Here is a 12,776-nt window from a genome sequence, read left to right as displayed (position 1 = left end):
CATTTTGTGCTGCCATCCTGCCCTGGTTGTCATAGGGTGAMATGGACCATGTTATTTTGCTGTTCTTTGACAAAAAAATGTCTCTCTTTCAGCTTGGGGGATTTCTTCTTCTTCCCCATCGTCTTCTTCAGATACCTCCTCCTCTTCTAAATCACTGTTCTCTTGTTCCTCCTGGACATCTGAAAAAAATCTGATCTACGACCTGTTGGGCACTGAAACGTGTACTCATGGCTTCAGCAAAGAGAGAACTGGGGACTGTCATCTGCAACACCTTTATAACCTCTAACTGCATAACCCATTAGTAAACAATGCTTTCAACAAATGTTTATTTTGTCTGAAATGTTGTTTATTTTGTCTGAAATTGTTTTAATTTTGTCTGTGAACTTGAGTCGTGTGTTTCTTGTTTTAGTTTAGTCTGAGTTCAATCAGTAGCACACATCAATTTCTCATTGTGTGTGTGTGTGTGTGTGTATGTGTGTGTGTGTCTCTTTGTGGTAAATTATTTTATAACTGCAGGGTCAAAAATTACCCTAAGACGATCTTTGTACCCGGATGGTGTACAAATTTCATGGAAATATGAGCAAAGGCGATGTTTCACTTTTTCTAATGTTGGGGTCACTCTTGGAAAAGTCATAAAATTTCAAGTTGAGAAAATATCATTTAGGAGGTTTTCTCTGCTGTTAAACATAGTGGCRGGTCATTTTTTAACCTTAAGAAAACACAAGGGTTAAGTTAAAATACTTTAAACTACAACTTAAGTTGTTTTTGGGGGTATATGTACTGTACTTTACTATTCATATTTTGGACAACTTTTACTTCACTACATTGCTAAAGATAATAATGTACTTTTTACTCCATACATTTTCCCTGACACCCAAAAGTACTTGTTACATTTTAGCAGGACAGGAAAATGGTCCAATTCACTCTCTTAACAAGAGAACATCCCTGGTCATCCCTACTGCCTCTGATCTGGCGGTCTCACTAAATACACATGCTTCGCTTGTAAATTATGCCTGAGTGTTGAAGTGTGCCCCATGCTTTCCGTAAATAAAAAACAAGAAAATGGCATCATCTGGTTTGCTTAATATAACGACTTTGAAGTGATTTGTACTTTTACTTTTGATAGTTTAGTATATTTTAGCAATTACATTTAATTTTGATACTTAAGTATATTTAAAACCAAATACTTTTAGACTTTTACTCAAGAAGTATTTTACTGGGTGATTTTCATTTTTACTTGAGTCATTTTCTATTAAGGTATCTTTACTTTTACTCAAGTATTTTACTCCCATCACTGGTTATATGTGACCTTAGTAGCCCAGTAAACTCCTCCTATTAACTCTGTACCTGAATGGCGCTGATGCGTTGGTAGTACCCATCGCGATAACAGACCATTCTTTAATTTTTTTTAATGTACTTTCATTTATTCTGGGGAGCCCAATGGAGACCAGCGTCTCATTTGCAATGGTGCACTGGGGACAACAATTCCATCAACACAGAAGATAAAAACTACAAGACAGCTATGAATACATGACACCAGGTTAATACAACAAGTTATAATAGTAAATTGAAACAATTGCACACTTCAGTAAACTAATTTACAACAGAGTTTTAAACTGCCCTATCGGCACAAGGGAATCGGGTGTACTTTGTTTTGTAAGGTATTGCATAACTGTGGTGCGTTAAAACTAGGTGGATTTACCAAACTTTGTCGAGACAAGCGAGACCTCAAGAGTTAACCAGCCCTGCAAACAGGTTTGGTATCTCATATTTTTATATTTCTACAGGGAAGTGATGTATGATGGAAGCTTGTGGAGCAGAGCTTTGTAAACATGAAAGGAGTAATGAAGTGATCAACGCGACTTTAGTGGAGGTCTGATACAGGACGCAGTGATGAATATTAAAACTGTCACCTGTAATAAAGCGAAGGACGCTATGGTAGATGGCATCCAATGGTATAAGAGTAGCGGCTGCTGAATTTTGATAAATGGTGACACCATTATCAAGAACTGGCAGGAAAATTGACTGCACAATGTCATGACTGTCCTGTGAGGATCCAAATAGGTCAGATCAGCTTTGCACAAAATAACTTCAACCAGACCCTCTCTCACCCATATAGGGTGAAAAGTATACACACTATATGTGTGAGGTCCATCCGATGCGTTGTGTATGAAATCTGAAAAATTATGAAAGTGTTTTTGTTAAGAGAGGGAGGGATGTGAGACATTTTTCTATAACTGTGCACAGTAAGTAGTCACCGCCCCCTTGAGTGAGGTCAGAGAGCATGTCAGCCTGCCAGAACCGCCCCTTTCCTGCAAACTGTATAAATTATTGGTTAAGAAATGAACATACTAGACCAGAGAGACGTTGAGCTGCAGCTCACGTTTAAAGTGGATTAAAAACCTTTAATCKCAACACGAGGTAGGGACGATAAAGTCACCTCCTGGACAATCACTGGTACGGCTGATTAGCTGTCTGGAGTAAAGTATCTAGAAAGCGAATTGAAGTGGAACCAGTCTACTACTCTTCTCAAACCCCCGTGGTACGCTACTCTCATCACCCCACTGGGAACCATCGACACGGCTGGCTAGCCTACCTTCAAAGAAGCATCTTTCAGAGCGAATTGAAGGAGAATAAACTTGTAGTTCTGTTCAGGACTACCCGACAAGTCACCGGATACCGGATGACTGCAGARGAGAACAACAGTAGAAGATGGGTGGGGACCCCTTTTGGACAATCAGAGCCTTACAAGCATGAAGCAAAAAGGCCCAACCAACCCCCTTTCCAAAAAGGCCCGGTTAGGAGGGATACACGGCAAACCAAGGCATTTCCACATAAATACATTCATTATTTCTTACTCCAAGCAGACAATGGTTTGTGTGCAAATTATAAGTGAGAGTAACCTGTTTTAGAGAAATGTAATCATCGAATATTGTAAGAGCTTTCATTGTCTGCTTATATGCTCCCTTTATTTATCCTACGGTTCTGACTTGGTGTACAGGGAGAACACTGTAAGAATGGCCCATGTTCTGAATTCTGTCACTGTACATTTCAAAAGTGCTTAACAAATTGTTATATTGACTACGTCCGTCCTAGCTCGCTCATTAATGTCTTAATCGAAATTATGGATTGCCTCTTATCCTCTTGTCGTCCCCTTATGCCATAGTTTGTGGATCTCAATTGTCATTAGAAACCACATTTGTTTAAGCAAGTCAGCCATATCAGCTATGTTTTTTTAAAAGGCAGTAAATGAGACTAAATCATATCGCTGCCAGACAAGGCTCCGCTGATAGCCAGGTGTAGCAGTGGTTATATGTTGAGGCTGCTGTTGGGACAGCTTTATGTAGGCCGTTTGTGGGCACCGTTTGTCACCGTTATAGTGCAATTAATGTATTGTTTAGTGTTGTGTTGTGTAGTGGCTTTGCTGGCATGCATCCCACTTGTTTTTTTTTCCCCCACCAAGATTTACATGCTAAGACTGGCACTGCTCTCAGACTCGCAAAGATGCACCCCGAGTCCGAAAGATAGGGAAAATATTTTCCACTGTTTATTATAGTGGAAACACGCACACACACTCACAAACGCACACACACTCACAAACGCACACACACACACAAACACACTGCAGATAAGTAGTAAACCTTGTGCTGTCTTACCTGGAGTATGGTCATGTGAGTAACTTTGTCCCTGGAGAGATGTAGGGTTCACACAGCAACGTTCTGTTGTTGGGTTAAAGCAGGCACCTAGACCACAAGGCTTCTTCCCAGGCATACTGCATGTGGAGAAACAGACACACACACAAACACACAGACACACACACAATTAGATGCATAATAAACTTGTACATAAAGACACACACAAACAAACCATAAACATAAACATAATTATATGTACACAAATGCACAAGCTCAGTTACTCTTTTATTTATTTTAAAAATAATCCATAAGCATGTTTTTAATTATTCCACCACTCTCAGACAAAGGTTTACAGTTAAAGGACCACTTGAGGTTATCATAATATCAATGTGCTTGTTGGCAGACCATTCCAATGTCTCGGGCTAAGGCCAAGAGCCTAAACCTCAAAAGGACATCAACAATGATTATTTTAAAACCTGAATGTAAATGAAATGGTTGAATTAAACATTGAATAAAGAGAGTGAAACATGAGGTTCAGTATATGGTTGAAGGCCAAAGGCAACCTTACCAGTTTGGAGAATTCTGAGCAATTCCCATGTGCTGAAAAATAGAAAGAACAAAATACACACAAAGATGACAAACTATCATAATGTGAAGTTTCATTACAACCATACAAAACCAGTAGGTTTCCTTTTACTAACATTAAACATTGTCCTTTCAGATGAGATATTTCTTAATGTTCAGTTTTTCACAGATATTTGCTTCATGTACAAGAAAAGTCATTGTGGTAGGAAAAGGTTCACAAATAAAGAGAGGCATGCCATAGGCTAGACATAACATCAAAAAAGCAGCCTCCCCACCCTCCCCAGCTGAGGGACGGGGCTGGAGAAATGTAATCACTCTCTAATTCATAGAAAGAATCAATGGGTACATATTATTCATTTATATGTCCAAAAATGGATGTAGCAACTGCTGATTGCCCCTTTAAGGACTTTTAACACCTTTCCACATTACATACCCCCCCCCATATACTCAATATTACACATCCCCTTAATATMCAAAATACCTGAATATTCCCTATAACCTCCATTTTATATTGCACACTTGGTTACATTTCACTTTAGTTCACTATCGCATGTTCACTAATGAGTGAGTCCAAATGTAGAGTGAAGATGGCGYSGACAGACATGGCAACGCTGCTTCTAGCTCCTAAGCAACTTTGCAGTATTTCATTTTTTTGTGTGTTATTTCTTACATTATTAACCCAGAACGTTTTTGTGTTATTACATACAGCCGGAAATAACTTTTGGAAATCAGAGCGGCGGTAACTCTCCAACATCATGACCAGAAATATGACTTTCCCGAATTGGATCCTTTGTTCGTACACCCCAGGGCAATGAACTTATCCCAGAGGCTGCTCCAAGACGCCACCAGCGGAGAAGAGATATTCAGAGTGGACTTCTAGTCCGACTCAGGAGGCATGCGACCAGCCACCGCTTCTGAGTATTTTACTCACTACTGTTTAGTCTCTGGACAATAAAGTAGACGAGCTCAGGGCGAGGATCTCCTTCCAGAGAGACATCAGGGACTGTAACATACTCTGTTTCACGGAATCATGGCTCACTCCAGATATACTGTCCCCGTCCATACAGCCAGCTGGGTTCTCAGTACATCGCGCAGATAGAAATAAAGACCTCTCCTCGAAGAAGAAAGGTGGTTGTTTATGTTCATGATTAACTAATCATGGTGTGCTTGTGATACCGTACAGGAACTTAAGTCCTTTTGTTCTCCCAACCTAGAATATCTCCCAATCAAATGTCCATCATATTACCTCCCAAGAGCATTCGCTTCGGTTATAGTCACAGCCATGTATATTCCCCCTCGAGTCGATACCATAACAGCCCTCAATGAACTTTGTGCAAAGTGGAAACCACATATCCTGAGGCCACATTTATTATTGGCAATTCAACGGCTCAGACACAAGACGTATGTGGCAGGGTCTACAGACAATCACGGATTACAAAGGGAAAACTAGGCACGTTGCGGACACCTACGTCTAGCTTCTGAACAAGCTAAACACCTTCATTGTCCACTTTGAGGATAACACAGTGCCACCAACGTGGTCCACTTCCAAGGACTGTGGGCTCTCGTTCTTCATGGCCGACGTGAGTAAGACATTTAAGTGTGTTAACTCTCGCAAGGCTGCCGGCCCAGACGGTATCCCTAGCCGTGTCCTCAGAGCATGCGCAGACCAGCTGGCTGGAGTGTTTACGGACATATTCAATCTCTCCCGATCCCAGTCTGCTGTCCCCACTTGCGTCAAGATGTTCACCATTGCTCCTGTACCCAAGAAAGCAAAGGTAACTGAACTAAATTACTATTGCCCCGTAGCACTCACTTCTGTTATCATTAAGTGCTTTGAGAGGCTAGTTATGGATCATATCACCTCCACCTTACCTGACACCCTAGACCTACTTCAATTTGCATACCGCCCCAATAGAGTCACAAATGATGCAATCACCATTGCACTGCACACTGCCCTTTCCCATCTGGACAAGAGGAATACCTATGTAAGAATACTGTTCATTGACTAAAGCTCAGCCTTCATCACCATAGTACCCTCCAAGCTCTGCATTAAGCTCGGGGCCCTGGGTCTGAACCCCGCCCTTTGCAACTAGGTACTGGACTTTCTGACGGGCAGCCTCCAGGTGGTGAAGGTATTAAACAACACCTCCAGTATGCTGATCCTCAACACAGGGGCCCCACAAGGGTGCATGCTCAGCCCCCTTCTGCACTCTCAGTTCACCCATGACACATATGATGGCGCCGGAGGAGAGGGCTGCCGTCTTGGCTCTTAACCAACCATGCTATTTTTTTTATTTTTTTTTGCTTTGTTCATAACTTGTTTTGTACATAATGTTGCTGCTACCGTCTCTTATGACCGAAAAGAGCTTCCGGACATCAGAACTGCGATTGCCCACCTCAAGCTGGACAAAGAGTTCTTCTTCAAAGAGTTGGGCGGGAGGGATATACTACTACAGACATCTGACCAGGCCCAGATCCCTGTGATTCACTGGAGAAGGAAACAGAGATTTCGTGGAAAAAGATCAGGGTGCCTTGGGAGGAACAGGCAAAGAGTGGCTAATCTGCCCTTGCCTTTCATCCTGCGAGCTGATGTTCAATCGCTGGAAAAGAAATGGGACGAGCTGAAAGCATGTATATCCTACCAACGGGACAATAAAAACKGTAATATCTTACGTTTCACTGAGTCGTGACTGAACGCCGACATTAAGAAAGGCTGGTCATGGCTCACATCAACACCATTATCCCAGAAACCCTAGACCTACTCCAATTTGCATACCGCACAAACAGATCCACAGATGATGCAATCTTTATTGCACTCCACACTGCCCTTTCACACCTGGACAAAAGGAACACCTACTGTATGTGAGAATGCTATTCATTGACTACAGCTCAGCGTTCAACACCATAGTGCACGCAAAGCTCAACACTAAGCTAAGGACCCTGGGACTAAACACCTCCCTCTGCAACTGGATCCTGGACTTCCTGATGGGCCGCCCCCAGGTGGTAAGGATAGGTAACAAGACATCTGCCACGCTAATCATCAACACGGGGGCCCCTCAGGGGTGTGTGCTCAGCTCCCTCCTGTACTTCCTGTTCACTCATGACTGCACGGCCAGGCACGACTCCAACACCATCATTAAGTTTGCTGATGACACAACAGTGGCAGGCCTGATCACCGACAACAATGAGACAGCCTATAAGGAGGAGGTCAGAGACCTGACCATGTGGTGCAAGGTCAACAACCTCTCACTCAACGTGATCAAGACAAAGGAGATGATTGTGGACTACAGGAAAAGGAGGACCTAGCATGTCCCCATTCTCATCGACTGGGCTGTAGTGGAGCAGGTTGAGAGCTTCAAGTTGGTTCCTTGGCGTCCACATCACCAACAAACTAACATGGTCCAACCACACCAAGACAGTTGTGAAGAGGGCACGACAAAACCTATTCTGAAATGGTCCTCAGATCCTCAAAAGGTTTTACACAACATTCCCTTTACCTTTGATGACTCATAAGGAAAAACTTTAACACTGTCTGTGTGGGTGGACCATTTCAGATTGTCAATGATGTGTACACAGAGGAACTTGAAGCTTTTCACRTTCTCCACTGCGGTCTCGTTGATGTGAATAGGGGCATACTCTCCATGACGTCCACGATCAGCTCCTTAATTTTGTTGACGTTGAGGGAGAGATTATTTTCCTGGCACCACTCTCCCAGGGCCCTCACCTCCTCCCTGTGGGCTGTCTCGTCATTGTTAGTAATCAGGCCTACTACTGTTGTGTCGTCTGCAAACGTGATGATTGAGTTAGAGGTCTGTGTGGCAACACAGACAAATCAAATGTTATTTGTCACATGCGTCAAATACAACAGGTGTAGACCTTACAGTCAAATGCTTATTTAAAAGCCCTTAACCAACAATGCAGTTTTAAGAATATATATTTTWAAAGTAAGAGATAAGAATAACAAATAGTTAAAGAGAAGCGGTAAATAACAATAGCGGGGCTATATACAGGGGGTACTGGTACAGAGTCAATGTCAATTTGCGGGGGCACTGATGTCGAGGTGATTGAGGTAATAAGTACTGTACATGTAGGTAAAGTTATTAAAGTAACTATGCATAGATAATAACAGAGAGTAGCAGCAGCGTTCCGCGGGTGGGGGGGGGGGGGGGGGGGGTGCAAATAGTCTGGGTAGCCATTTGATTAGCTGTTCAGGAATCTTATGGCTTGGGGGTAGAAGCTATTTAGCAGGCTCTTGGACCTAGACTTGGCGCGCCGGTTACGCTTGCCGTGCGGTAGCAGAGAGAACAGTCTATGAGTAGGGTGGCTGGAGTCTTAGACAATTTTTCGGGCCTTCCTCTGACACCGCCTGGTATAGAGGTTCTGGATGGCTGGAAGCTTGGACCATCTACAGAGTCTTGCGGTCCGAGGCCGAGCAGTTGCCATACCAGGCAAAGATGCAACCAGTCAGGATGCTCTCGATGGTTGCCTTTCACAATGTAGAGTGGTAGCTTTACCTTCTGTTTGTTGAGCTCCWCTGTAACAATCACACTTCCTCTCACTGGAACAATCTCACCGGTGTGTTTTCAGCGTCATCTTTGTGGGCTGTAGTGCGAGGGGATGTAGTTTCTCCTTGTATACAGCCTCAGACAGCAAAGATATGGCTGCTCCAGTGTCCACTTGCACCCGTACTGCGTTTCCATCCAGTAGCGGTGTCACCCAGTATCCGTATCCATTGTCTGAAATGGACAAAACATGCAAAGATTCTTCCCCTTCAGACAGGGTATCACTTTGTTCATCCTGTGTGTGCTCCATTGTATGCACTTTCTTTGTGTACTCCCTGAAGTCGCTTTTCCTTTGTTCAGTACTTTTGTTATGATTGTCTCTTTTTGTTTTTACATGCACGTTCGATGTGACCCTTTTTTCCACAACTTCTGCAGTCTAAGTCTTGCACCAACACTCCTCTGCTTGGTGACCTGGGTTCCCACAGCGATAGCATGGCTTGCCACCTCCTGCCTTGCTTTTTAACTCCGTAGACACCTTATGCACTTGGGTCGATGCACTTAGCTGTTGTGCGTCTTTATTTGCCATTTCCATTGACGTACTCACTTCTATTGCTCTCTGCAATGTTAAGTTACTCTCAGTCAAAAGGTGTTTCTGAATCGCCTCGCTGCACATGCCACACACTAACCTATCACGTATAGTGTCACTCATTGATCACCCAAATTCACAGTGTTCAGATTACTGTTTCAATACAGCCACAAACTGTGAGATTGATTCCCCCTCTTGATTTCTCTTATGAAACCTGAATTTCTCTGCGATTATCAGTGGTTTGGGAGTGTCCTTTTAAGGTAGCCACAATTTCATCATATGATTTATCACCAGGTTTTTCAGGCATTACTAGTGTTATGTCTTTGGCTATGCCGGATTAAGTGATATGACATGCTATTCTATAAAATCCTTTCTCTGTAATTAATATTACCTGATTGAGCTAATCATGTAAATGTAATTAACTAGAAAGTCGTGGCACCACGAAGGAATATTTATAGAGCAGTTATCTTCCGAATTAACTCTGAAAGACCTAGTAATATTTTACATCAATAGCAGTCAATATTAATCGTCACCTTATTTCAGTCTCATCTGAAAGTTGTAAATTCTTGGTTATCTTCACGAACCCTGGCTAACAAGTTGAATCAGCAATACAAAATTGGGTTTAATTATTTATTTACTAAATACCTAACTAATCACACAGAATTACATATACACAGAATGAATCGTACCTTGATTACAAATTATGTCATAAAGGAAAACGTCCCKAGCGGACGGAACAGATATGACAGCTGGTTACACAAAAGAAAAGGGGGCTGGGTTTGAGTGAAAGAGCGGGAAGACTTGAGGAACAAAGGGAGAAGCGATGCTATCGTAAATACAGTATCTTATGCATTCTAAATTACCGCCCATTTGGAAAAGGAAAATGCAATAAATATTTACTCTGAGCTGCACTTCGGTAGGTTGGTGGTAGATGGAAGGCCGTGTTGCCCAACAGAGTCCTTTGTCCTTTGAAGAATGTCTCTGCTGGTAAATTGGATACGTTGTAGTAACGTCGTTGTGTGGTAGACGGGATACTCTGTCTGTTCTTTCCTAGCCCACGTTTGCAGCTGCTGTTGCTAACTCAACGGCTAGGAGGTATCACTTCTGTAGTGAATAAGAGTTCAAAGTTCAAACCATTCSCAACCAAAGCTCACGCTGAGGTTGGCTTTGTTCTGTAGTTATTATCTGAACCATTCTGACATCGGATCGTCATCCTAATGTACCCAGAACAGGAGGTTACATTTTCGTCAAGGCTTTATATAGTGGAGGCAGTGGCGTGCCGTGGGCCTGGGGCCTGGGCCTTCAGTGAGGTCCTACACAGTCCCACCCGAATTAATCCACCTCTTATTACCATCATTATGATGCCATGGCTCTAGACACTATACATTTAGACAGAAACGCAGTATAACCAGGCGTTGCGTCACCTTGAAATTGAMAAAAAAAWTCATTTTGGGGTAAACAGTGTTTACCCAAAAACATGACACAATCAATGAGTCTTTTCAATATTTCCCTATTTTTCTTCACCTTTTCATTGTGCAGCTCCGTTGCCCTGCGCGCTTGTTCGTTGAGCTGTAGATCACTCGGTGTCCCCAAAAGTTTTCAAAAGCACCATTGCTTGAAGTGCCCAGCCGTACTTTGGTGTCTCGTTGCTGCCTTGGTTAGACAACTCAAGTTTGCAAAGCCAGTGTGGCTTCAAACACCAAATCGATCACTTGCAAATAATAGCATTCCCAGCAGTACAGTTTGCAGTGCTTCTCGGAGCCTGTGAGCCATTGATAGCGCTCGTAGTTGGAACTTTGAAAGTGGCGAACGAACCCCTTTCCCGCCTGTGACAGGCTTTGTAGCGTCGGCGTCGGGCGACCTCTCCTTACAATGTCTAACTTTTCTTGAAAAGTTCGTCTTGAGAATGGCGTTATAATTATATCCTCGACCAAATCGATATCTTCTCCTCCTTCCGCCATTGTGGGTTGAAAAAACAGCTTAGTAGTACGCGAATTAATTCGTTTATCAAATTCAGTTTCCTAGATCTGCATAGACCTGCCCATAGGACCTGCCTCTCAATATTGGTAATCCAATCAAAAGACGTGCACGCACTACGCCTGCTAGCTGGCTCCTGTGTAACACTGGAGCCAGCCAGCAGGCGTACAATAGCCAACTCTAAAGCTGATTGGTTGACACTAAATTTTCATTTCCATTCACTTTAAGCTACAAGCGCCCGCACTGTTGATTCTGAAGGACTGAGGGCAGATTTTAGACCCCTTTCAACACATGATGGCTGAATATGATAAAAGATCTAACATAAAGACCAGCCCTCCAAATCTCAACCTCGGGCTGGAAGCAGTGCAACCAAGAGGAAAGCTATGAAATGAAGAGTATAACTCTTACTCTGGGGAATAATTTAATACATATTTGTGGGAAAATATATTTAAAAAAAATTATATTCTGATGATGTTTGGGCCAGCAGAGAAGGTCTTGCTGGCCCTGACGGCCCACCACTGAGTGGAGGGAGAAGGGTGTGTTTTCATAGTTTTATAACCCATGTCTCTTCACAGGGGCAGGCCACTGATTGAGCAGAGCCCTAACCTTATGAAAACCCAAATCTCTCATTTGGAAGCTAAAATTAAATKTAATCTTTTCACCAATAATTTTATATTCAAACATTTAAATTGAACAACAATTCCATGTGAATCCGACTTTCCACTGTAGAGTTTATGTCATCCTGTCATTGATGAGAATGTCTCAGATGACAACCGAACTGACATCATATTCATTAAGTACCAAAATATGGTTCGGATTACCAAAATATGGTTAATTTCCTCCCACCTTCTGATGTTCCCAGAATCTCTATGTTAACCAAGGGATTTTCAAATGTCACATCAGTAGGGTAGAGAGAGGAAAAAGGGGGGAGAGGTATTTATGACTGTCATAAACCTACCCCCAGGCCAACGTCATGACACTAGGCTGCGCAGTAGATTGAATGTTTTTCCTCTCATAACAGTCAAAAATGTTGGCACAACGACTTCTGCTTTAATTCCATTTGCCCACAGAAAGTATTCAAAACGTTCTGTGTAAGAACTCCATTATTCCCCAGATTCATCAAATGTTCCTATATTTCCAACCAATGCAGACATTTTCGGTTTATTTTTCTTTCTCACACTTTTYAGACGGTCCTTCACTCCCAGACCCTTTAAAAAAAAAAAATTTAACTCACGCTGACTTCACTTTCTCCCACAGGGAACTCTTCCTATCCCTCGAGGGTCTCGTTGCTGTGACATCAAAAGCTAGCTAGCATCACTTGACTGGCTAGCTCCACATTTTGTTTGCGTCTTTCTACAGCGAAAAAAAATTAAGAATTGAACTCAGACTTTCTGCCGAAGATAATGAGCACAAACGTGAGAACGTTTCTTCCTCGTCACCAGTTTTGTTGTATTACTGTATTATTGTATTACTTATATAACTAATATAAGG

The 12,776-nt window shown here is 42.5% G+C and overlaps 2 protein-coding genes across 2 annotated transcripts in view; both read right to left on the bottom strand.

The window, feature by feature from the left end:
• Nucleotides 1–12,776, bottom strand: part of LOC111949708 (uncharacterized) — a 387,379-nt gene that overhangs the window by 13,577 nt on the left and 361,026 nt on the right. The gene's annotated exons all lie outside the window — the stretch shown is intronic.
• Nucleotides 1–12,776, bottom strand: part of LOC111949709 (galaxin-like) — a 47,648-nt gene that overhangs the window by 3,161 nt on the left and 31,711 nt on the right. Inside the window, exons 7-8 of the mRNA XM_023967056.2 lie at nt 4,204–4,235; nt 3,657–3,772 (exon numbers count right to left, since the gene is read on the bottom strand). Coding sequence (XP_023822824.2) covers nt 3,657–3,772; nt 4,204–4,235 — 148 coding nt within the window. The remainder of the gene's footprint in view (nt 1–3,656; nt 3,773–4,203; nt 4,236–12,776) is intronic.

The sequence above is a fragment of the Salvelinus sp. IW2-2015 genome, linkage group LG22 (genome assembly GCF_002910315.2).
Source record: "Salvelinus sp. IW2-2015 linkage group LG22, ASM291031v2, whole genome shotgun sequence".
Lineage (NCBI taxonomy): Eukaryota > Metazoa > Chordata > Actinopteri > Salmoniformes > Salmonidae > Salvelinus > Salvelinus sp. IW2-2015.
This window is presented reverse-complemented; position numbering and strand designations above follow the sequence as displayed.